General features: G+C 45.6%; 1 protein-coding gene and 1 long non-coding RNA gene across 5 annotated transcripts in view; both read right to left on the bottom strand.

Annotated features, from left to right (window-relative positions):
• LOC103547708 (zinc finger protein 211-like) overlaps positions 1-8,148 on the bottom strand; it is a 32,240-nt gene extending 24,092 nt beyond the window's left edge. For 2 of the 4 annotated variants that reach the window (XM_008515093.2, XM_008515092.2), the window contains exons 1-4: positions 8,076-8,146; positions 7,240-7,277; positions 5,097-5,223; positions 3,785-3,855 (exon numbers count right to left, since the gene is read on the bottom strand). In XM_008515093.2, coding sequence (XP_008513315.1) covers positions 3,785-3,855; positions 5,097-5,223; positions 7,240-7,272 — 231 coding nt within the window. In that variant the 5' untranslated portion in view covers positions 7,273-7,277; positions 8,076-8,146. Of the gene's footprint in view, positions 1-3,784; positions 3,856-5,096; positions 5,224-7,239; positions 7,278-8,024 lie in introns of all 4 variants that reach the window. The other 2 variants (XM_070632563.1, XM_070632564.1) reach the window with 2 other exon arrangements.
• A 5,756-nt stretch (positions 8,149-13,904) lies between these two features.
• LOC139085434 (uncharacterized) lies at positions 13,905-19,228 on the bottom strand. The gene is made up of 2 exons (XR_011543716.1): positions 18,467-19,228; positions 13,905-16,193 (listed from the first exon to the last, which is right to left on the bottom strand). It is a non-coding gene; the product is annotated as an uncharacterized lncRNA (long non-coding RNA).
• Positions 19,229-26,438: the final 7,210 nt, after the last annotated feature.

Genomic DNA, 26,438 nt, shown 5'->3' on the forward strand with positions numbered 1-26,438 from the left:
GCAATGGAAAGATATTCCATGCTCATAGATGGAGAATTAACATAGTTAAAATGTCCAGGGGCTGGGCCTGTACCCGAGTGGTTAAGTCTGTGCACTCCACTTTGGTGGCCAGGGATTCGCCAGTTCAGATCCTGGGCCCAGACCTACACACTGCTCATCAAGCCATGCTGTGGCAGCATTCCACATAGAACAACTAGAATGACTTAAAACTAGGATATACAACTATGTACTGGGACTTTGGGGGGAGGAAAAAAAAGAGGGAGATTGGCAAGAAATGTTAGCTCAGGGCCATTCTAAAAAAAAATGTCCATATTACCTAAAGCAATCTACAGATTCAACCCAATCCCTATCAAAACTCCAATGACAGTTTTCATGGAAATTAGAACAAAGAATCCTAAAATTTATAAGGAACAACAAAAGACCCCAAATAGCCAAAGCAATCCTGAGAAAAAAGAACAAAGCTGGAGGTATCACAATCCTTGATCTCAAAATATACTACAAAGCTATAGTAATCAAAACAGCATGGTACTGGCAGAAAAACAGACACACAGAGCAATGGAACAGAATTGAAAGCCCAGAAATAAACCCTCACATTTATAGACAGCTAATCTTTGACAAAAGAGCCAAGAAGATATCATATAGGAGAAAGGAAAGTCTCTTCAACAAATCGTGTTGGGAAACCTGGACAGCCACACGCAAAAGATGAAAGTAGACCATTATCTTATACCATACACAAAAACCAACTCAAAATGGATTAAAGACTTGAATGTAAGACCTGAAACCATAAAACTCCTAAAAGAAACCATAGGGAGTAGACTCCATGACATTTGGTCTTAGCTATATATTTTTGGATATGTCTCCTCAGACAAGGGAAAAAAAAGAAAAAATAAACAAATGGGACTACATCAAACTAAAAAGCTCCTGCGTGGCAAATGAAAACATCAACAAAATAAAAAGACAACCTACCAATTGGGAGAAGATACCTGCAAATCATATATCCAACAAGGGGTTAACGTCCAAAATATATAAGGAATTCATACAACTTACCAAGAAAAAAACAGACAATCCTATTAAAAAATGGGCAGAGGATCTGAATAAACATTTTTCCAAAGAAGATACACAGATGGCCAATAGGCACATGAAAAGATGTTCAACATTACTATTAGGAAAATGCTAATCAAAACCACAATGATATATCATTTCACACTCATCAGAATGGCTATTATTAAAAAGACAAGAAATACCAAGTGTTAGAGAGGATGTAGAGAAAAAGGATTTAGTGGGAATGTAAACCGGTGTAGCCACTATGGAAAACAGTATGGAAATTCCTCAAAAAAATTAAAAATAGAACTATCATATGATTCAGCTATTCCACTTCTGGGTATTTATCCAAGAACATGAAAACACTAATTCAAAAAGATATATACAGCCCTAATTTAACTGTAGCATTATTTACAATACCCAAGACTTGGAAACAATCTAGGCGCTCTTCAATGAATGAATAGATAAAGAACATGTGGTATATATACATAATGGAATACTACTCAGCCACAAACAAGATGAAATCTTGCCATGTGTGACAACATGGATGGACCTTGAGGGTATTAGGCTAAGGTGAAATAAGTCAGATGGAGAAAGACAAATACTACGCAATTTTACTCTTATGTGGTAGATAAAAAAAATAATAAATACACATGGATACAGAGAACAGATTGGTGGTTACCAGAAGGGAAGAGGGGTAGGGGGAGGATGAAAGGCTAAAGGGGGACATTTGTAAGGTGATGGATGGAAACTAGACTTTTGGTGGTGAATATGAAGTCAAAATACAGAAGTCAAAATACAATGATGTATACTTGAAACTTACATAATGTTATAAACAATGTTATCTCGCTAAGAAAATACCAAACTGTACGCTCTATGTGCAGTTTATTTTAAGTCAATTATATCTCGATAAAGCTGTTAAAAAACCAAAGGTACTGCACACTCAAACCTTGTCCTTCCCCATCATTTTATAGTTATCTATATTCTTGGGTTTATTTACAGAAACTTTATCAGTATGGTTGAAAAAGAATATAATGATGTGCTACCGTGCATCTCTTCTCATTCCATATTCAGCGTCATCGTGTTGGCAGCTTGAAACTGGCCACTGTCAGAACCTGCTAGGTAGTAAAGGTGAGATGCCTTCTACAACAAAAACTTGCAGTGACACGAATCTGGCACGGACCCTAGGTGGACTACAAAGTGCAAGACAGCTCCTGAAAGCTTCCCACAAACTTGGGGCTTATGGAGAATTTCCTCACTGTGGACATTCAGATATATAAGATTCAACTTCAGGTGGACACATTCCTCACAAAGGCTCTCCTCCGGCATTCTTATATTGAACACGGAGACTGCACGTTCCCTGTATGTCTAAGGGGACTCCTCTGTGTGAATGTTCTAGTGCTGAATTAGCTAAGACTATCAGTTGAAGGCTTTCCTACATTCACTACACTCATAAGATCTTTCTGCAGTGTGGATTTTTCTGGTGCTGAATGAGGTAAGACCTTTGATGGAGACTTTCTTAACTTGCTATGCTCATAAAGCCTATCTAGGTGAATATTTGGTGCTGAATCAGAAAAGACCTTTGACTGAAGGCTTTCCCACATTCAGGGCACTTTTAACACTTTTCTCCATTGTGGATTTTCTCATGTGGAACAAGACAGACCTTTGGCTAAAGGTTTTCCCATATTAGTTTCAGCAAGCTTTCAGTGAGAACTCCGAGTAGACCTTGAACCGAAAGCTTCTGCATATGTGCTGCAGTTCATGAGGCCTTTCTCTGGCATGAAAGCTTCAGTGCCGAAGAACTGAATAAGGTAGGTACTTTGACTAAAGACTTCCTCACACTCAAAAGGTCTTACTCCAACATGAACTTTCTGCTATTTAATAAGGCTGGAGCTTTCCCTAAAGGCTTGCCCACTCTCACTGCATTCAGAAGGCCTTTCTCCAGTGTGATTTCTCTTTGGTACAATAAGCCTAAAGTTTGGGCTAAAGAATTTCCTACAATTGCTGAACTTCCAAGGCCTTGCCCTACTGTCAACTCTGTGGTGTTCAATGAGGCCAGAGTTGTGGCAAAGAATTTTCCACGTTACCTGTATTCATAAGACCTTTCTCCAGTACGAATTTTCTGGTATTCAATAAAGTTGTAGCTTTGGCTAAGGAATTTCCCATATTCACTGCATTAATAAGGCCTTTCTCCAGGGTGAATTAACCAGTGAGAACAGGTTTGTATTTGCAGTTCAAGCCTTTCCCACATCTGTGGAACTCGTAAGTCCCTTCTCCAGAGTAGACTCTCGTGCTGAACAGGTGTGTGTTTGGGGTTGAAGGCTTTCCTGCATTTGCCACACTTGTATCAACTTTTCCTACTGTGAATGGCTGCTCCACACTTAGTGCCGCTGTGTGGCTTCTCCTGTTCTAGGTGGCCTGGTGCAGGACAAGGTCCAAACTGACCAGCAAGCACTTCCAAATTTCTTCACAGGTAAAGGAATTCCTCAGCACATGGAAATGGCTGCTCTTCACAAACACGGTCCTGTCACATCCCTTCTGAAAAGTTCCTCTCTACCGTGCTGCTTCTGATGAAGGTTTATATCGAAAGAATTGTTTCCCACATGCCCCATAGGTGTATGATTTCTGCCTGAGATGTGTGCCCCTATCCTAAGCCAAGTGCAACATGTCTTTCAAGACTGAGACACACATCTCACAAGGGTAGGCTTTCTGGGGAAAGGGGACCTGCTTTGGGAGTCCTGACCTGTGACAGTTCTTCTAAAGAAACATTCTGCTCAGAAGGTGCCTCCTCATCTCCCAATTCACACCAACAACCTGAAAACAAAGAAATGCAGGTGAAGAGCAATTAACTTTGGTGGGAAGGGCAACTCCATAACAAATGTGCATCTGAAATGCCAATGAATGAGTCTATGTGAGTCCATAGGACTCATATAGTCCAAAGACACAGAAAGAGGGGAATGAAGGACACAATGAGGGACCGAGTGAAGGACAAAAGGAGGAGGTGCAGCATAAAGAGGAGAGAGAGGTCTGCAACTAACTCTGAATGGTTTTTAGCACTTGTCTTGTCTGCTGAAGACACATGTGCAGAAGGATGTGTCCAGGCCCAAGAAAACCCAACTGCAACAGAGTAGCTCATGTTCAAAGACTATTTGAGGACACGTGCACACCTCACAACACAATATGCACAGGCCAATGGTGGAGAACACTGCAAGAGGGAGCAGTGAAAAAGAATGGATGAGATGTGGAATCCAAGAGTTGAGGATTAGCCCTGGGCTGAAAGTCAAAGTAGAAATGATAAGTTGGTAAAGTGTCGAGAATGACGAAGGAAAGGTAGAAATGAAGTATGGCCACTGGCACCAAAGCAGTAGTGGAAACAGGACAGATTCATGGTATGATGTGAACACAGCCCTGATGTCATGCCCTCTCACCTGCCACTCAATAGGGTTAGGGCCCTTCTGAGCTCATTTTCTGTAGCTGAAATCATGTCAACCCTGAGACGCACCCACTGAGCTCCCTCCTACCCCCAGCTGAACACAGTTCCTGGAGGACCAAGTTCTAAGGGAAATACTGGACAGGTGAGTGGCCAGCAGTGGCCTAGAGCAACTCAGAGTGACACACCACAGGAAAGAAAATTAAATATTACAAAAAGAATCTCAGGGGAGGATCTTTCAAGAACAGCCCATGGGCCACATAAGTAGCGACATGGCAGTGACTGTAATTCCAGGCATAGGCAGATATGGGATACGTCAGCTAGAGGGAGGCAGCAGAACCTGGGGCAGAGAGGTCACCTGGCCAGGTAGAGGGAGAGCAAGGTGGGATCCAAAAGGCTGACTGCAGGACTTCTGACCCGTTCCCCACAAGGCTCAGGGCAGCAGGTATTGGGGCTGCACAGGAGGAGGACAGGACAGTGCAGACAGCTCAGCCCTAGCAACCCAGGGAATTGGAGAAAGAAGCAGTGTCCAGGGTCCTGACGTCAGAAGGCCAGCTCTGACCCTGGGGAAACGGGGAAAGGCAGAGGCCAGCCCAAGGTACTGGGGCAGGTGTGATGATCTCACCTAGAGAGGCCACAAGCGCAAAGTTCTCCAGCATCACGTCGCAGTACAGGAGTTTCTGAGCCTCATCAAGGAGAGCCCATTCCTCCCAGGAGAAGTACACGGCCACGTCCTCAAAGGTTATACTACCCTGCCACGATGAGGAGAGAGAACCATGAACAGCCTCCTTCCCGAGGACCCCCAATCCATCTCCCCACATATCCACCCCACGCTCATACTCCTCCCAAGCTCCACCACTCAGACGAGGTAGCAGACCCTGGTGCCATTTGTGCTGTCCCCTCCCTTCATGGCCCCAGTAATTACTGTGTCTGACCCTCAGCAACATTAGGCAGGAGGATATATGGATGTCATTTAAGCTCTGGGACTGCCATGGAGGGCTCCACCTGTCCTGCCAGGCAATTCCCCCTAAGTCCCCCAGATGGTGCCTCCTAAACACAACTAAACTTGGGCCCACTCTTCGTTCTTAAGTTCCCAATACCAGGGCCATGGCGATACCAGTTCATACTCCCCCTCCGGGTGCATATCGTTCTTCAGACTGTACCTCTCTCACATCTCCAGACCCCACAGCCACCAACACCTTCCTGCGCCAGGCCATAAATCTCTCTGTGGCCTCCCCGTGTATTACCCACCACGCGGCATCAAGATTGTGTTTGGCAAATTCAAACAGGATTCAGTACTACTCCAGACCTCCCATGGCTCCCACTGCCAGGAGCAGCCTGGAATCCTGCTATGAAAGCCTCACTTCCTGGTTCTGTGGCTTGTGTCCACCTCAGCCATTCAGAACCATACGCAGACTTCAGATCCCACCGGTCCTCTTCCACTCCTCTGTCGCATTTGCTGTCCCCTCATTAGTCACAACCTTCCTCTCTCAACCTAACCTATGTTTAAAGCCCAACCCCAGGGCTTCCCTCCCCGAGCCTAGCGATTTACCAGATAACCACATTTTCCCCTGAGCTAATCCACCAGCCTGACTGAAACACTCTAGGGTCACCAAAAGATCCTGGGAATTCCACAGAGATGTGAATAGGAACCTGCCCCAGCCTCAGTGTCACTACTTCCTCAATTACGCCTAGGGCTCTGCATCTGTCTCAATGTCTACTCTTCCCGTGGAAGCCTTGGCCACCTGCCAGACCATCCTCTCCCCACACCCCCCCTTCATGGTCAGTTCTCTCCCTCAATTGTGCTTGTGATGCCCACCACCCCTAACTAGGTGCCCAAGCAAGAGATCCAGTGCTGGGCCCCCATGTTCCCCTTCCTGGCACACTAATAGCATTACCACCATGACCTGAAGCTTCCTCCTCCTAAACGTGACCCACAGCTCCACACAGACTAGCCACCACCTTTTGGATGCCACTCCCCAGAGTTCCAGACCTTTGTGTCCAGCTGCCACCTTGATGCCTTCACTTAGTGTTCTCTGAAACATCTGATTCTTAACACGGCCAAAACAAATCTCCCGATATTCCTACTGAAAATCATTGCCAACTTTCCTTTTTTCCTTCCAAAACCTCGGGATAATCCCTGACTCCTGCCTTTTTCTCTCTTGCCCTCAACATCAGAAAATCCGATCAGCCATACTTAAAAAACAGATCCAGAATCTAAGCACTTCTCCCACTTCCACGGCCACCACGCTGGCCCAGTCACCGCCAACACTCACCTGGACTATTGCATTACCTCATCCCTGGCCCTCCCGCCTCCTCACCCACTCCCAGAGTCTGTTCTCCACTCTGCAGCCAGAGGGCCTGTTGAGACCTGGGTCACAGAACCTCAGTGTCCCCATCATCTCCAGGAAAACACCCAACTTCTCAGGCCGCCATTCCAGGCCCAACCCTTACTCTCCTGATCACCAGAAAGAAAAGAGACAGGTGGTTCTCTGGACACTCGCAGCCCTGCCTCACCTTCAGGCATTAGGACACGCTGGTACCTGTGCCTGGGACAGCCTTCCACACCTGTTTCCACTGGCTGCCAGACACAGGAGTCAGTCGACATAAACCCTGGCCTAGACTCAGGACCTTGGACTTGGGGTTTCTCAAGAGTCTCCAGGCTGACGGGCTGGGAGAGTGGCAGACTGAGTCCCAGGGCATCACCATCCCAGAGACCACGTGTGTGTCTGTGTGGAGGGGGCTGGGACTGGTGGGAGCCCACTCACCTCTGTAGGGTGATTAAGCACGTCTGCGTCCATGGAACCTGTGGGAAGAGGGGGGCTATGAGAAGAGGCCTCCACGGCTCAGGCCTCCTTGCTCCCCTGCCTGGCTCTGGAGCCAGCTGACCTTGGCTGACTGTGGAACCTCTGATTCTCAGTTGTCAGTAAAGCCTCTGACCGGCTGTGTCTCACTGCCCTCATCACTTCTGTTCCAGTTTGCTCTTCCTCTGAGCAGCTTTTGGGAAACTTTAAAACCCCTAACTCGGAAGGCGGCCCGGCTCTGTTCACAAGCCTCCCCGGCTCCAAGTGCCACCAGAACGTAGGTACACCCCTCTGCCTGCCCCCGCCCCACACTCTGTTCTATACAGACACCACATGGACCCCAGACTTCCCAAATCGCTCCTGGACCCGGAGCCCTTCCAAGCCTTTGCACGTGCGGATCCCTCCGGTTATAACGCTCTCACGTCTCCTCACACTGGCTTTCAGAAACGGGGCCATCACATACGAGCGGCCCCACCGTGCTGGACACTTGGGCCTAGGCCGCAGTGATCCAAACAGGTTCCCCCAATTTCGGGCTGCAGGATTCCACAGTGGGAGTGGGGCGGGTGAAGGCCCGAGGGACTCCGCACCGCGAGCGTCGGGTCCATCAGGGGGCCGCTGAGATCGGAGCGTGTGGGCAGATCGTGACAGGAGCGGCGGGCCACCAGGGCGGGGACCAGGGCACCACAGACTCCAGCCCAGCGCTGACGCGGGATCACCCCTTCCGTGCCCCCTGCGAGCCTCAGATTTACCCCTGTGCAGCGAGGACAGCGCTCCCGCTCGAGTTCTCCGCCTCCGCTTACCTCAGACCTCAGGCGAAGCAGCCCCAAACCAGCCAAAGCGACCCCCAGCCAAGTGAGACCGGAAGTCCCGCCCCTATCTTTCGCGCCAAACACGGAACCGCCCCTCTCCTGCGCCTTCATTGGATCAGCGCTGCTGCCGCTCCGCGCAGAGCACTCTGGGTAAGAGGAATCTGTTCCTCGCACGCGGCGTAGGGCGCGCCCCTCCTTCCCGCCAACTCACGCGAAAGGCGTGCTCTGGCTCTGAGCCAGGGGAAGGTGCTTTGCATCCTCTCAAAGCAAAAGCATGCACGTTTTCGGGCAGTGCTGTTGGCAGTTGATCCCCAAAGTGTTGATACATATTGTTTCAGACTCCATCAAGCTCAACATGTTCCCAGAGGCTAAGTATATTATTTCTGATGCTCCCAAAGGCTACAAATCCGATTGGAATTATCATTCCTTAGTGTCACTGAGACCCAAAATGCGTTCACTCGTAGCTGAGAACTAATAAACGTTACCTTACTGTTCTTCAAATGCCTGTAGTCTGAAGTTTTAGAGTCGGTTTTGTGAATTTCTATATGTTCTGTCAGGGATAAGAGAAAAAGGCCTCCAGATGGGGCTGTGACAACGAAGACAGGAGAGCAATGTTATATTAGCCTGAAGCAAGTGGACACACTGAGGGTGTTATGTCCAGATATGATTCTTTTTCATTCTCGAAGACATTAAGCGTTTTCCCTCCACCTTGGAGGGAAAGTTAAAGAGTACATTTAGAGTTACCAGAATGGTGAAAATGAACAGGGATCTATGGTGTCATGTTCATTCACTGCTCAGAAAATGTTCAATGAGCATCTATGGTAGGTGCACGGGAGACATCATGAAACAAGTGAGACAAAGACCCCTGCCTTTGTGGAGCTTATGCTATATTCAAGGAAGACAGACAGGAAACACGAAAGAGAAATACTAAATTGTATATGTTAAGAATGTGGTAGGCACAATGGAAAGGAGACAGTGAGTGTGCTGAGAAGTGGGGAGATGGGATGTAATATTACACAGTGCAGCAGGGGAGGCCTCCTTGTAAAAGGGTAATTGAGTAAACACTTGAAGGACGTGAGCAATGAGCCATGTAGGATTTTTTTTTAAGTTCTAGGTAGAAGAAACAAGTGGCTAGGCACCTTCTGAGGGTGGAGCCCGGCCGGGGTTTGTGATCACCTGCATCCTGGGGCTTCCTCACAGGGTCCCTTAGCAGTGGAGAGCCTGGGATCTCCAGACAGCCATTCCTCTGCTTAACTCACTGCAGAGATCTTTGGGGATGTCGGTGAGAACTCTGGGATCCACCCCTTGGAGTCTGCAAACCTCCAGCCCTGTGGACTGGGGTCTGGGACAACACACAGAATTGCCTTTTCTGGAACACTGGTTCTCTGCGTTTGATCTGTGGGCCAGCAGCAAAACATGACCTGGGAGCTCTTGAGAAGTGCAGACTCTCAGCTGCAGACACAGACCTACCGAATCAGACCCTGGGGTTAAGGCCCCAAAATCTGTTTAAAAAGGTCTCTAGGTGATTTTGATGCAAGTTTAAGAACATTGCATCCTTCTGTGGTGATTCCTGTGGACAGGGCTCATGCATTTTCTGCTGTTAACAGGAATCCCTAAATCTAAATCTAAATCTAAATCTAAAGCTGCAGGATTTTTTTTTTAAAGATTTTTAAATTTTTTTCCTTTTTTCTCCCCAAAACCCCCGGGTACATAGTTGTATATTCTTAGTTGTGGGTCCTTCTAGTTGTGGCATGTGGGACGCTGCCTCAGCGTGGCTTGATGAGCAGTGCCATGTCTGCACCCAGGATTTGAACTGACGAAACACTGGGCTGCCTGCAGCAGAGCTCGTTAATTTAACCACTCCGGCCATGGGGCCAGCCCAGCTGCAGGATTTTTGAACTGAGATTCAAAATGCGTCTGTGCATGTTAGTGTTCCTAATACTTAAAAGAATTAATCTACAAAATGTCAACACTATATACATTTTTAAAATAAGTGAAAAGTCTCTGATAATTCTACCTTCTGGAGCAAAACGTTTGCAGTGTTATATTATCCTTTGAAAATTGTGTCTTCACATGTATGCATCGCTCTATGTATGTGTATGTGTGTTCAGCTATATCCTTATACACGTTTTTCTGAATAAAAATAAAGTTATACTTTGTATACTGATTTGCAGTTTACTTGTCTCTCTTAATATATCTTGGTCAACCTAAAGCTACCTCTTCATTTTACACCCAGTGCCTCCTGATCTACACCTCGTACTCCTAAAGCTGCTTCCTTTAAAAAGCTGCTTGCATTGTTGTCTGCATGCACCGTGGCTGCCCAGATGCGGTGGGATGAGCCCTGCTTGGGGCCACCGGTCGCCCCTTAATTCCTGCAGGACCGCTCCTCTAAGGCCACGCAACATTACGCGGAGGGTCGCGGGGTCTTCCTGCGAGGGTCCGGTGCGCAGGTTGAGGAAGGGAGTCCGAGAATGGCGGAGGCCAGTTGGAACGTCTTCCCAGGTCTCAGGACTCCAATGCGTCCCGGTCCTGGCTGGTTGGTTTCACGTTCGGTCGCGGCCCCCGCCGTGGAGTCCAGGAGCCCGACGGCGATGTCGCATCACGCTAGCTACGCAGTGCCATCACAGGCCAGGTTTCCCGAGATTGTGCAGGCAGATGTAGAGGAGATGGCCGGCTCCCTCCCCACACGGGGGCGCCCTCTGCTGGCGGGGAAGGCCGTCCGGGCGCGGACCGGACCCTTGTGGGGCCTGGGCGCGCGAAGTTCCTTCCTAAAACCTGCTTTCTCTCGAGTCTGGGAGCGGGGTCCGCCGCTCTCTAGCCTCCCAGCTGAGAAGCCACGGGTCAGGATCGCCGCCGCGGCGGGCGGGCGGGCGGCTCCTGTAGGTGGGGACTCGGCCGGCGCCCAGTGGGGAGCACCTGGCGGGTGAAGGGAGAAGCGGGGACTTGACCTCGGAGCGAAGGGTCAAGAGTGGGTCCGCTAGGCAGAAAGCCGGGACTAACCCTTGAGCGAGTGGTGGGGACTCAGCTTCTGGGACCAGCGCTGGACCACTTAGCCTGTGACGCCAAGAGGGTCCCACCCAGGAGGGCACCCCTGGGAGGACTCGGCACCCTCCCGGGGGACCTGGCGGCTCCCCCTACTAGCAGGAGATCCATAATCTACAAGAACTGACAAGGAAAGTGGAAAAGAACTTTGAGGAGAGTTCAAGAGGGGGATAAACCCTTACAAGGTAAAAGAGTGGGTCCAAGCAGTGCCTGAACCACTGTGGTTGGCTGTGCCTGCGCCAGTTCCTCTGAAAACCTGGTTCCTCTGAACCCCTCTACCAGCAGCCAGCAGCCGCTGCCCCTCGGGGGATGGGGCACATATACTAGGGCAGGGGTTACTTCTAAGGTTGGTCTCTCTGGGGTCGCCACTGAACGCCCAGGGAGTTCAGGGAGGTCTCTCCCCTCGGGCTGGTCAGGAATCGAATGTATCTTGAACTGTAGTCCTCTGCAACCTTTGCTCAGTGCTCAGCCCCCAGCAGCTGTTCTCACCAGGCTTTCTGCAATCTTGCCCAGAACCCACTCAGTTTTCCACCCAAAACCCAGGGGACCCCATACAGATTTCTAGGACTGCTTCTCTGCATATCCCATTTTATGGGAGGACCACACACAAATCCCAATTGCCCCTGTGGCCTGAAGCTCTGATCTCTGTTGCCTCCACCCTATCCTCTCTGGGCTCCACTTCCCTGAGCAGTTTTGGAAAGTGTTCATGGAGCTGGGCAGGAATTGTGGAGGCAGGACTTCAGCTGCTGTGCTTTCCTAGCTTCAAGGGTCACAGCCCTGCACTTGATACCGAACCTGAAGTGAGTTCGCTCACCCGTTGTGCAGTAAGCCAATCTCTGACACCGGGGGTGGTGGAAGAAAGTAGGAATTTTATACTTGCACAGCACTGAGCAAGGAGAGAGGGCAGCTAACGCTGAAATCCCAAACTCCCCGAAAAGCTAAAAGGAAGGACTTTTATTTGGGGTTTTAGGTAGGGGAGGGGGAGCATATGGTCTTGCTGGCTGGAGCTTTCCCACCAGCCTGTCTTTGGCCTTGACACTATTTGCAGAGAGGAGGGAGCCCATGACCTTGCTGATCAGCAGCTTCCCCACCACATGTATCTCTTTGCAGGGAGGAGATAATCCAGGTGCTTGTCCTTGGTGGTGTCTGTCTCCATGGAGGATAGTGGATTCTGGAGCCAGGAAGCCAGAGAGTAAGCAGGGAATGAGTGTTTTGGTTTTAACCCCATATATGCTGGATTTTATGTGGGGAAACTGATATCAGGGTTGGAATCACTCTCTCTGTGGTCAAACTTCTGAAAGCAGCTGCTTTGTGTAATTTTGTCCAGTTTTACAGTTACTTATGGCAGGAATGTAAGTCACAACCCTCTACTGCTTTACAGCCAGAGTCTAAAACCAGACACTTAAAGAAAAACAAAGTGATTCAAAAATCTAATTCTCAATGTGGAATGTTATTTAAACTTTGACAAATTAGAGCTAAATTTTGGATTCTAACAGGTATTGGGTAAAATATAAAGCTCCAAACCAATTCCCAAATTTTATATCAGCTGATTTATAGTCATGTGGGATATTCACTGACACTATTGTGTCCACTAGCTTATAACCCTTTTGAAGCTGAGCCAGATAGAAAGATAGACATAGATATGTTTTCTTTGCCGATATGAAACCCACTAAAAGCCAGTGTAAGAGCAAATCATGCAAAGATTGAAAAGGATAGAGAGTGGCGGGTTTAGAGCACTATTGATGCTGGCCCTGATACATCAGTTCTCCTACATTAAACCCAGGATATATGGGGTTAAAACCGAAAGCACTTGGCTCCTTTCCCTCCTTCTCCAAGTTACATTCATATGTAAATATCAGTTTCTTTAAGCTTTGTATCCTTGACATTTATTACTGGGAAACTGATCTCCAAAGAATATCAAGAAGCTGAAGCTTTTCAGACCCCAACTCCTGAACTTCTTGGCACCACAATCCACCCTCCTTTACAGAGGGAAATAAGAGATCTTGTTCACAAACAAAGGTTTATAGCAAGTTTGTCCATTAAAGAAAAATACTGAAGCAACCCAACTGTCTTTAGTGGGTGAATGGTTGAACAGACTCGAGAACATCCACACAACAGAATACCCATGTTCAGTTCTGGGTGCATGGTGACTTCATGCCCCATAGACAAGAGTTCTATTTCTACCTGCCACAGTGACCCAGAAGGAATTGTTTCAAAATGATGTATGAATTTTCCTGCAGAGAATAGACTTTCTCCAGAAGCAAAGGAATGTGCATTGTGATTCTCTGAGACTTGCCAAAACCCTCACACTACATATTTTCCTAACACTGACACCTTCAACACCAAAGCGTGTGCTGACCTATATGGCTCAAGTGGCAGGACTGCTTGTACCACAGCGTGGGCCTGCCACAGAGCCCTTTCCTGCTCTTGGCCTTACTCAAAGCTGGTAGATTTCTATGCCACCTGGTACATGAGCAGCATTCCTAGGTGTAGAAATGTGGCCTCCAGAAGCCAAAGAAGATTGACAGGCATTGTGCTTCACTGTTTTTGCAAGGAGAGTCAAGAACTATCAGAACAGATAAAATTTTAAAGAATGATTATACCAAGTGTTGGAAAGGATGTGGAGAATCTGGGAATCTAATATAATGTTGGTGGGTGTAAAATTGTACCACCACTTTAGAACATAATTTGGCAGTTTCTTAACAACTTAAATATTTCCCTATCAACTGTCGAGGCACTGTACTCCTAGTTATTAACTCAAGAGAAAGGCAACGTAGCTTCATAGAAAGACTTCACTATGAATTTTATAGCAGCTTAATTTTTCATAGCCTCAAACTGCAAACAACCCAAATGTCAATTAACAGATGAATGGATACATAAATTGTGTTACAGTCATACAATAGAACACTCCTCAGCAATAAAAAGAATGAACTACTGATACAAACAACATGGATGGATCTCACAATAATTATGCTGCATGAAAAGAACTGTACAAAAGGGAGTCAATACTTGATGATTAAATTTATATAAAATTCAAGAAAAAGCAATTTAATCTATAGTGAAAGTAACAAATAAAGTCACCTGGGGATAAGAGCCAGGGAAGGCAGGGCCCACAAAAAAATCCTGGAATCCAGACCATAAGATTAGACAAAGTCTTTCAGTCTTTCCCAGAAGATCTTGGTCAGCAAGGAAATTTAGGCCAAAACTGGACTGAGAACTGTTTTCTGTCACAGTGCTATCCACTTCAAGGCACACAATTCTAACACACACAGATCTAGGAGCACATCAAAAGCTGCTCACTTCTTCATGCTGGTAGAGCCCACTTCTGATTTCAATTCTCTCCACATAGTAAAAAGAATTCCCCCAAATTTAAAGATGGATTAAACTCATAACATTAAAAGTAGCTGTTCCAAAAGTCACACAGCAAACCAGAGCAATGCAGGGTAGTCAGTTCCAGGGTCTGAGTGACTGAGGCTGGATAAATCCATCACAAGCATCCATGAGACAACAATGTTCTTAGCATCCAAGGAAGCCTCTGCAAGCTGCCAGAAAAAACCTAGCTCAGGTCCTTGTGGCCAAAGATGGGTTATGTCCACCCCCACACCAGTGAGAGAAAAGGTAGGGAGCCTCCTCTACAGGCTCAGGGTACTCATGAATCTCTCTAGGAATTGGGGAGCAAGCACCGATTTCTGACTTCCTTGAGCACGCTGGGGTGACTGGTGCAACTGTGGGGCCCAACAAGCTGGCAGAGGTGAGGTGGCTTCTAACAGAGGCACTGGCAATGACCTAACTCTAGGAAGGGCTCTGGGCAGGTGAGAAACTGCAATTGTAGCTTCTGAAAGCTTACCACATACCTGGCACCCATAAGGCATCTCTCCAGCATGGAGGTTCAGATGTATGATGCTCTAACTTCTGGCAGATGATGCCTTCACAAAGGGTAATCTCAGAGCTGCCCTCTGGTATGAGCTATGTTGAACAGGGAGACAGCATATCCACTGCACTCCTAAGAACTTTCTCCAGTGTGAACTTTCTGGTGCTGAATGACATCATGCCTTTATATGGCTTTTCTCTAATCTGAACGTTCTGGTGCACGAACTTACAGATGCAGCTGAAAGCACTCCAACACTGGCTACACTGATAAAGCCTTTTTGTTCTGGTGCAGAACAAGAAAGCTCCTGGTGAAGGCTTTCCCGCAGTTGCTGCACTCCTGAGGCCTCTCCCGTGTGAATTCTGCAGTGCTGAATGCAGCAGGAGCTTTGGCTAATGAATTTCCCATATTTGTCATCCACGTAAGACCTATCACCAGTGAACCAGTTTCTAGTGTGCAATAAGAATGCAGCTTTAGCTAAAGACTTTCACACATTAATAGCACACACGAGGCCCTTCTGCACTGTGGGTCCTCTGGTGCTGAACAATGGGGTCTTTGCAGCTGAAGGCTTTCCCACATCGCTGTACTCATGGGGCTTTGCTCCAGTGTGCTTTCTCTGGTGCTGAACAAGGTGGAAGCTTCCATAGGATTTTCCACATTCAGGGCACTTGTAAGGCCTTTCTGTAGTGTGGATTCTCTGGTGCTGAACAAGAGCGTCTTTGTGGCTGAAGGCTTTCCCACATGTGCTACACTTGTGATTCCTTTGTCTAGTGTGAAAGGCTCCCCACATGCAGAGCCCCTGTGTGGCTTGCTCCTGGTGTGAGGGGCCTCTTGCTGGAAAATGCCTTAGCTGGCCGAGAAATCCTTCCCAGTATCCCTACATGTGGAGGGTTTCTCTGACATGTAGGCTCTGCAGCTCTTCATAAACAAGGCCCTGCCTTCATTCCTGCCGAAGAGTTGTCTCCACTCTGCTGCTTTGGGTGTGCTGAACGAGAACTATTTCCCACATGCCTCACCTGGGAGCGGTTTCTCCACAAGGGCGTGTCCCCAGATGCTCAGCCAGGTGCAAACCATCTTTCAAGATGGGGCCACACATCTCTCTGGGGTAGGCCTTCTAGGTGGAAACTCCTAAGAAACTTTTTCTATAGAAACATTGTGCCCAGAAGATGTTTCTCCATCCTCCACACCACACAAACAACCTGAAAGCAGAGAAATGTTGGTGAAATGTATTTTGGTAGGAAGTGGCAGTCCCAACACAAATGTGTAACAGACACACTCAGGAAGGAGTCCACGGGATTGATGGCAGAGTACGGAAGCTGGGTCAGGGTGAGGAAGGGCCTTGGAGCAGTGCTGGAGCTGTTAAGGTCAGAGAATTGGGCAGCCTCTCCAGGGACAAACACCCAACAATGAGGTAAAGTGCAGAGGAGAGAAGCAAGGTGACCAACACGTTCCCCTGCATCAGATTTCAGCAGGGTCTTGTCTGCTAGTAACAGTTAAGTGCTGTGCAGAAGGGTGTGCCCCGGCCCAGAAAAATGTGAAATACAGTCAATCCTCACTATTAGCATATTCTGTATTTGCAAGTTTGCCTATTCACTAAAACTTATTTGTAACCCCAAAATCAATACTTTCATACTTTCACAGTCACTTGAGCACATACACATGCAGAGAACAGCAAAAAATTTGAGTTGTCCAATAAGCATGTTCCCAGCTGAGGTCGAACAAGGTGATGCTCTGCCTTCTTGTTTCAGTGCCATTAGGTAAACAAGTGTCCTGTGTGTGATATATTTACTGCCATGTTTTTAGCATTTTTGTACTTTTTTGGGTGATTTTGCTGTCTAGTGCTTCTATGCACAAGAAAGCTGTGACATGCCCTATGGAGAAAAAGCTCTGTCAGTCAATTCCCCTGGGGTAACCTGACCATACCACCCAGACACAATCAAATATCGGCTCAGCATTCTCCCTTAATCCCGCTGCACTAGAATCATGGGGGCATTAGTTCACTCTCTGTCCTCATGAGCCTTTGCCAACACTTCCCTCTCATCTCTGGACCCTACAGGTTGACTCCCATCACCACTGCCCCAGCCCTGGCCCATATTGGAGTAATCTTCATGGCCGCTCCACACACAGCATCTAAGGAGTGCTTGGCAAATTCAACCAGGATTCTGGACTACCCAGACCTCCAAAGGCCATCACTGCCAAGGGTAGCCCTGAGTCTTGCTTTGAGGGCTTTCCTGTCTAGCTTTGTTCCTCGCTTCAATCTCAGCCACCCAAACCCATGTGCAAATGTCAGACACCCTCAGCTTCCTCCCGCTTTTGCATTGCACATGCTGTTGACTCACCAGCTACAGCCTTCCCCTATCCACTCAAGCTCCTATGGATCCCACCCCAGGCATCGTGACTCTCCCAGCTAATTCCATTCACACCTCAGCTGATCCCCCAGCCTGAATGAAACTCTCCAGCTCCCACAAAGGGTCACTAAAACCCTGCTGAGTGCACAGAGGGGTGAAAAGCACCAGCCCTGGCCTCATTCTCATCTCACCTTCATTACTCTTATGCTGTGCCTTTGCAACCACTTCATGTCCCCTCCTCTTGTAAGCCTTGGCACCCGCCAGACCACCCTCCCCTACATAGACCTCCTCTCCTAAGCCTCCCCGAAGTGGCCACTTCTCTCCTTCACCTGTCTTTGTGACTTCCACCATCCTTAACCAAGTGCCCAAGAAAGAAATCCAGTCCTTGGCCCCCATTCTCCCCTTCCCAGCCTGCTAGTAGCACTGCCCCCATGACCTGGAAAGTGTCCTTCCTAAATCTCACCCACAGACCCACACCAGTCCGCACATCATCTGCTAGCGGTGTCCAACTAGAATTCCTCCCCTAAACTCCAGATCCTTGTATCCAGCTGCACACCTGTCACGTCCACTCGAGTGTCTCCAGAACATCTGACTCAACATAGCCAAAACCTAACTCCTGATATTTCTTCTGAAATTTACTCCAGCAACTGAGTTCCCTCTCTCATGTGATAGCACTTTCACTTTTCATCTTCTAAAGCCAAAACTCTTAGTGTCATCCCTGATTCCTCCCTTTCTCTTGCTCATCCTTCACATTAGAAAATCTAGTTGGGTCTACTTAAACAATAGATCCGGAATCTAATCGGTTCTCCCACCTACACAGCCATCCCCGTCTGGTCCAGCCACCACCAACACTCCTAAACACTTATAGAAGCCCTTGATCAGGTCACCTCCTCTCCTCCTTGACCACCAGTCAGTTCTCTACTCGGCCTCTAGAAGGAGCCTGTTAAGACCTGATTCAGATCACTGTCCTTTTCTATTCTAATCTTCTATGGCTTCCACTACCACAAATTAGTAGCCCAATTCCTCAGCCTCCCTGTCTAGGCATGATGCCTGCCTTTCGGTTCCCTATTTCTGTCAGATATAAGAGAGCCCTGTGGTTCCTTGAACTCTCAATTCTGTCTCACCTCCAAGTACTTGCATATCCTGGTTCCTGCCGCAGCAACGCTTTAGACATCACATCCCCTTGGTTACCAAAACCTGCAGTCATCCCATAAAAGTTCTAGCCTGGATTCTTGACTGTAGGCCGAAAATGATCCCAACAAGGGAAGGGAGAGCGGAAGGAGCAGAGTCCGAGGACACCTTCATCCTGTATGTTAGGAAGCTGGGGCTTGGGAGTCCGAGAGAGTGAGAGGTTGGGGAACTCGCCAGGTATCTGAGGCGTGTCCTGCGGAACTCTCCAGGTTTCGGAGCCGTGTCCACCAGAGCCGTCGCCGCCACGGAGCCCAGCGGGCGCAGCAGCGCGGGGTAGGCGGGCGCCCAGGGAGAGTCCAAGCTCAGCCGACCCCACACCTGAGGCCTGCCCTGGGGTTGGGGAGCCGAGGAGTGTGACCTCGGGCTAAGGATCGCACCGCGAGCAAGCCTCAGACTCCCTAGCATAAGATGCATACGAGGCTCAGGGCGCCGTTTACGGGGATTCGGGCAGAGAGGACCCAAGAGTGCGGCGCCAGCGTGCCCCGCTGGACACCTCCATTAGAGGGAGGTCACGGCGTGTACAAAGGCGCGAAGGACGGCCCCACGCGCTCACATCCTTCCTGGCTCTGTTTCGAAGAACCAACCAAGGAACCCCAGCCTCCCCCGCAGATCGTACAGAGGCTGCTGAGACCTCCCCCACGACACGCTAGGAACGCGACGCCGAAAGTCCCGCCCCTTCCGCTGTCCGCCATCCCGGAACGCGGCACTCTGGGTAATGTAGTTTTTGCGCTGCATCTGGCGACCTTCCTTTCTCCAGGGAAATAGGTGGGTGGTGCCTCGAGAGGCTCTGGAAAAAAGAGTCTGCAGGTTACCCAGAAGAGGGCGGGGCTCCGCTTACTCTTAAAGGGACCGCACTCGATTTTCTATGGTTAGGGTAACCCCATGACTGGCGTACACAAGTCCTGATGGGGTTGGGGTGGTAATGTTTTCTAAATTGCTTCTCTCTTTCCAGGCAGTGTGGGCCTGGGCGAGACGATTAACCTCTCTGGGCCTCCGGGGAAAGAGATATGAAATGAATAATAAAGATAATACTTCTCTCTAGGGGCTTTGTGAAATACCCCTAAATGGTCCTCTAATTCAGTGGTTTCCAAATTGTGATCTCAGGACCAGCAGCATCAGGATCACATGGGAATTTGGAAATGCAAGTTTTGGGGCCCCATCCAGACCTAGTAACTTAGAAACACAGGAGGTGGAGTGGTTGGAGGGGTAGGGGGAAGAGGGTGGGTAAGACCCAGGCACTCTGTGTTTTAACAAGCCCTCCAGGGTATTTTTTTAAAATTGATTCATAACAGTTTAAATCATTGTGAAATTTCAGTTGTACATTACTTCTTATCTGTCTCCACGTAAGTGCTCCCCTTCACCCCGTGTGCCCACCCCCCATCCCCTTCCCCTGGTAAGCATTGAACTGTTTTCTTTGTGTTTATCTTCCATATATGAGTGAAATCATATGGTGTTTGTCTTTCTCAGTCTGGCTTATTTCGGTTAGCATAATACTCTCCAGGTCCATCTATGTTGTTGCAAATGGAATGATTTTGTCTTTTTTATGGCTGAGTAGTATTCCATTGTATGTATATACCACATCTTCTTTATCCAATCATCAGTCAATGGGCACTTGGATTGTTCCCATGTCTTGGCTATTGTGAATAGTGCTGCAACGACATAGGGGTCTATATGTTACTTTGGATTGTTGACTTCAGGTTGTTTGGGTAGATACCCAGTAGTGGGATAGCTGGGTCATATGGTAGTTCTATTTTTAGTTTTTTGAGGAATCTCCATACTGTTTTCCATAGTGGCTGCACCAGTTTGCATTCCCACCAACAGTGTATGAGGGTTCCCTTCTCTCCACACCCTCTCCAACATTTGTTATTTTTAGTCTTGGTGATTGTGGCCATTTTAACAGGTGTCAGGTGATATCTTAGTGTAGTTTTGATTTGCATTTGCCTGATGAGTAGTGATGTTAAACATGTTTTCATGTGCTTATTGGCCATGAGTATATCTTCTTTAGAAAAATGTCTGTTCATATCCTCTGTCCATTTTTTGATTGGGCTGTTTGTTTTTTGTTGTTCAGTTGTGTGAGTTCCTTACATATTATGGAGATTAACCCCTTGTCGGATATATGATTTGCAAATATTTTCTCCCAATCGGTGGTTTGTCTTTTTGTTTTGATCCTAATTTCTTTTGCCTTGCAGAAGCTCTTTAGTCTGATGAAGTCCCACTTGTTTATTTTTTTCTTTCGTTTCCCTTGTCTGAGAAGACATGGTATTTGAAAAGATCCTTTTGAATTCTATGTCAAAGAGTGTACTACCTATATTATCTTCCAGGAGTTTTATGGTTTCAGAACTTATCTTCAAGTCTATGATCCATTTTGAGTTTATTTTTATGTATGGCATGAGATAATGGTCTACTTTCATTCTTTTGCAAGTGGTTGTCCAGATTTCCCAACACCATTTATTGAAGAGACTATCTTTTCTCCATTGTACGTTCTTGGCACCTTTGTCAAAGACTAGCTGTCTGTAGATGTGTGGGTTTATTTCTGGGCTTTCAGTTGTGTTCCACTAATTTGAGTGCCTGTTTTTGTACCACTACCCTGCTGATTTGATCACTATGGCTTTGCAGTACATTTTTCAGTCAGGGATTGTGATGCCTCCAGCTTTGTTCTTTTTTTCTCAGGATTGCTTTAGTAATTCAGGGTCTTTGGTTGCCCAATATAAATTTAAGGATTCTTTGTTCTATTTCTGTGAAGAATGTCATTGGGATTTTGACTGGGATTGCATTGAATCTGTAGATTGCTTTGGGTAATATGGACATTTTAACTATGTTTATTCTTCCAATCCATGTGCATGGGCTCTCTTTCCATCTCTTTACGTCATCATCTATTTCTTTCAATACTGTCATAGTTTTCATTGTATGAGTCATTCACCTCCTTGGTTAAATTTATTCCTAGATATTTTATTCTTTTTGTCGCGATTATAAATGGAATTATATTCTTGAGTTCTCTTTCTGTAAGTTCATTATTTGAGTATAGAAATGCAACTGATTTTTGTAAGTTGATTTTGTACCCTGCAACTTTACTGTAGTTGTTAATTATTTCTAGCAGTTTTCTGATGGATTCTTTAGGGTTTTCCATTTATAAGATCATGTCATCTGCACACAGTGAGAGTTTCACTTCTTCGCTCCCTATTCAGATTCCTTTTATTCCTTTCTCTTACCTAATTGCTCTGGCCAAAACCTTTAGGACTATGTTGAATAAGAGTGGTGAGAGTGGGCCTCCTTGTCTTGTTCCTGTTCTCAGAGGGATGGTGTTCAGTTTTTCCCCACTGACTGTGATGTTAGCTGTGGGTTTGTCATATATGGCCTTTATTATGTTGAGGTAATTTCCTTATTCCACATTATGTTAAATATTTTTATAATAAATGGCTGTTGGATCTTGTCAAATGCTTTCTCTGCATCTATTGAGATGATCATGTGGTTTTTATCCCTCATTTTGTTAATGTGGTGTATCACATTGATTGATTTGTGGATGTTGAACCATTGCTATGTCCCTGGTATAAATCCCACTTGATCATGATGTATGATCTTTTTGATGTATTGCTGTATTCGGGTTACCTAATTTTTGTTGAGGATTTTTGCATCTGTGTTCACCAGTGATATTGGCCTGTAGTTTTTCTTCTTTGCGTTGTCCTTGTCAGGCTTTGGTATCAGAGTGATGTTGGCTTTATAGAATGTGTTAGGAAGCATTTCATTTTCCCTGATATTTTGGAATAGCTTGAGAAGGATAGATATTAAATCCTCTCTGAAAGTTTGGTAGAATTCTCCAGGAAAGCCATCTGGTCTTGGGCTTTTTTATTTTTGGGGAGGTTTTTTGATTACTGTTTCAATCTCTTTACTTGTGATTGGTCTATTCAGATTCTCTATTTCTTCTTGATTCAGCTTTGGGAGGTTGTAAAAGTCTAAGAATTTATCCATTTCTTCTAGACTGTCCATTTTGTTGGCATATAGCTTTTCATAGTATTCTATTATAATCCTTTATATTTCTGTGGTATCTGTTGTTATTTTTCCTCTTTCATTTCTAATTTTATTTATCTGAGCTTTCTCTCAATCAATGAAACCATTGATCCTTTCCACTGCCTTTTTTGTTTCAATTGCATTTATTTCTGCTTTGATTTTTATTATTTCTCTCCTTCTGCTGACTTTGGGCTTTGTTTGTTCTTCTTTTTCTAATTCAGTTAGGTGTAGTTTGAGATTGCTTATTTGGGATTTTTCTTGTTTGTTAAGGTGAGCCTGTATTGAGATGAATTTCCTTCTTAGTACCACTTTTGCTGCATCCCACATGAGCTGCTATGGTATGTTTTCATTCTCATTTGTCTCCAGATTTTTTTTTTGATTTCTCCTTTAATTTCTTGAATGATCCATTGGTTGATCAATAGCATGTTGTTTAGTCTCCACATCTTTGTCCCTCTGTCAGCTTTTTTCTTGTAATTAATTTCTAGCTGCATAGCATTGTCATCAGAAAAGATGCTCATTACTGTTTAAATCTCCTTACATTTATTGAGGCTTGCCTTGTTTCCTAACATATGGTCTATCCTTGACAATGTTCCATGTGCGCTTGAGAAGAATGTATATTCTGCTGTTTTTGGCTATTCTATCCAAATGTTTTATATATGTCAGTTAACTCCAACTGGTCTAGCTTTACATTTAACTCCACTGTTTTCTTGTTGATTTTCTATCCGGATGATCTGTCCATTGATGTAAGTGGAGTGTTGAGGTCCCCTACTATTATTATGTTGTTATTAATATCTCCTTTTAGGTTTGTTAATAGTTTCTTCATGTACTTTGGTGCTCCTGTATTGGGTGCACAGATATTTATCCGTTATGTCTTCTTGGTAGAGTGTCCCTTTGATCATTATGTACTGAGCCTCTTTGTCTCTCTTTACCTGTCTTATCTTAAAGTCTGCTTTGTCTGATAGAAGTATTGCGACATCTGCTTTCTTTGGTTTGCCATTAGCTTGGAGTATCGTCTTCCATCCCTTCACTCTGAGTTTGTGTTAGTCATTGGAGCTGAGATGTGTTTCCCGGAGGCAGCATATTCTTGGGTGTTGTTCTTTAATCCATCTCACCACTCTGAATCTTTTTACTGGAGAATTCAATCCATTTACATTTAGGGTGATTATTGATATATGAGAGCTTAATGCTGCCATTTTATCACTCGTTTTCTGGTTCTCCTGCATTTGCTTTGTTTCTCGTCCTGTGTGTTTTGGTCTACCAATTGAATTATGTAGTTTTTTATGTTGTGTTTCTTTGTTTTCTCCTTATTTATTATTTGTGTCTCTGTTCCACTTTTTTGTTTGGTAGTTACCATGAGGTTTGTATTCAAAATCTGGTAGATAAGATAGTCAACTTTCTGATGGCCTCTTATTTCCTTAGACTAAACTGATTCAGTCCCTTTCCTCTTCCCCTCCTAAGTTGTTTTTCTCACATCTTATTCCATCTTGTGTTGTGAGTTTGTGGTTAAAATAACAAGATTATTTTTGTTTTTGGTGTTTTCCTTCTCTTTATCTTTAATGTTATACTTGCATATTTGGTAACTTGTTCTGATGTATAGCTACAATTTTCTGATTTTGTCTACCTATTTATCTCCTTACTCCATGCTTTGTAACCCCTTTCTCCCCTTTTTTTCAGGTATGAGGGCCTTCTTGAGGATTTCTTGGGGGGGGGGGGTCTTGTGGCTATGAACTCCCTTAGTGTTTGTTTATCTGGGAAAGTTTTTATTTCTCCATCATATCTGAAGGATATTTTCGCTAGATAGAGTATTCTTGGCTGAAAGGTTTTGTCCTTCAAAGATTTGAATATGTCATTCAAGTCTCTCCTAGCCTGTAATGTTTCTGCACAGAAATATGATGATAGCCTGATAGGGGTTCCTTTGTAGGTTTTTTCTTCTGCCTTTCTGCCTTTAGTATTCATTCTTTGTCATTCACTTTTGCCAGTTTCACTACTATATGCCTTGCAGTGGGTCTTTTTATGTTGCCGTATCTAGGAGATCTGATAGTCTCTTCCACATGGATTTCCATCTCCTTCCCTAGGTTTGGAGAGTTCTCTGCTATTTTTTCTTTGACTAAGCCTTCTGCTCCATTCTCCTGCTCTTCTCCCTCTTGAATACCTATAATTCTTATGTTGCATTTCCTAATTGAGTGGGATATTTCTCGGAGACTTTCTTAATGTCTTTTTAGTCTTAGTTCTCTCTCCTCCTCTATCTGGAGCATTTCAACATGTCTATCCAATTATGCTGATTCACTCTATGATGTCTGCTCAAGCATTCAGGGAATCCATGTATTTTTTTTAATCTCTTCCATTCTGTCTTTCATCTCCAATATTTCTGATTGATTCTTCTTTATAGTTTCAATCTGTTTTGTGAAGAAGCTCCTGAACTTGTTGAACTATTTCTCTACATTCTCTTTTAATTGGATGAATTTTTTGATGATAGCTATTTTGAATTCTCTGTCATTTAGATTACATATTTTTGTGTCTTCAGGACTGATTTCTGGGTACTTGTCACTTTCCCTCTGGTCTGGAGATTTAATATAATTTTTGATGCTGCTAGAGGGCATGGCTTTGTTCTTTTGCATCCTGGTATTATTTGGTTGCAGTTACCACCTATTGCCATTGGGTGGGGGTCCATAGCCACATATTCTGAGCACTCTGTGTTCCACAGGATCCCAGGTGCTGGAGGCAGTGTGGGCGGGTGGGGAGGAGGGACTCTTTCTTCTGTGTGCTCTTGAGGTTTTCTTGCTCTGCCCTTGCTATCTGCTCTCCTGGGGTGTTGGCTTGATGAAGTCACCACTGCATTAGCTTTCACTGGGGTAGAGGCTTTCCCCTAGGCTATGAAGGACCTTGGGGATCTTTGATATTCCTGTGAACGAGCTCCCCCTCCCCACTTCCTTCCCTCTCTGAGGCTGCGTGCAGTACCGTATTGCAGTCTTTAGGGGAGGGAGAGAATTTTTCTCTTACCCTGTTCCACCTCCTCTGAGGGGGGCTCCAGCCTCTCCGCCCTCCGACATGTGGCTGTGTGGGTTTCTCAGATGTCTTTTGTGTTGTGTGGATTTCCTCTGCTGGAGTATGAATGTGTTTTTCATTGTATGGTGGAAGGGAGAGATTACTGGGAAAGCTCACTCCACCATGATGCTGACATCACTCTCCAAGAGGAATTTTTTAAAACATTGATAAAATTCCACCAAGACTGAAGGAGAAATAAAAAGAGAAAATTCAAATTACCAATATTAGGAATATACAAGGGGGACATGACTCCTGTCTGAAAGACGTTAAAATGATAACAGACCATAAACACCTTTCAAGGAAAAAATTTGCAGGTCCAAATGTTTTTTCCTAGTGAACTCTGTCAAACGTGAAATGACATTATTTTACCAGTTTTACACAAAGTGTTTCAGAACACAGAGAAGGAGGCAGATTTTCCTAACTCATCCTATGAATTCAGCCAGTACACTAATACCAAAACCTACAAGAAAAGAAAATGACAGCCTAATCTCTCTCATACCATAGATGTAAAAATCTTTAACAGCATTCTAGGAAATCACATCCAACCAAATATAAGGGTATGACTTAGCATAACTAAGTGGGGTTTTTCTCATTAATGTAAGGTTGTTTTAACTGATTAATTGGTTAATGTAAATCACCATATTAAGAGACTAAAGGAGAAATGTCATATGATTATCGCAGTAGTTGTGGGAAAAGTAACTGACAAAATTTACATCCCTTTCAAACAAATGCTCAGCAAGGTATGAATTGGAGGGATGTTTATTACATTTATGTAATAAAGCACACCTACAAAAAAAATCTTCAATTAATAGCATACTGAATGCTTTTACCCTATGATCAGAAACTGGCAAAGGA

Source organism: Equus przewalskii, chromosome 9, assembly GCF_037783145.1.
Source record: "Equus przewalskii isolate Varuska chromosome 9, EquPr2, whole genome shotgun sequence".
NCBI classification, from domain to species: domain Eukaryota; kingdom Metazoa; phylum Chordata; class Mammalia; order Perissodactyla; family Equidae; genus Equus; species Equus przewalskii.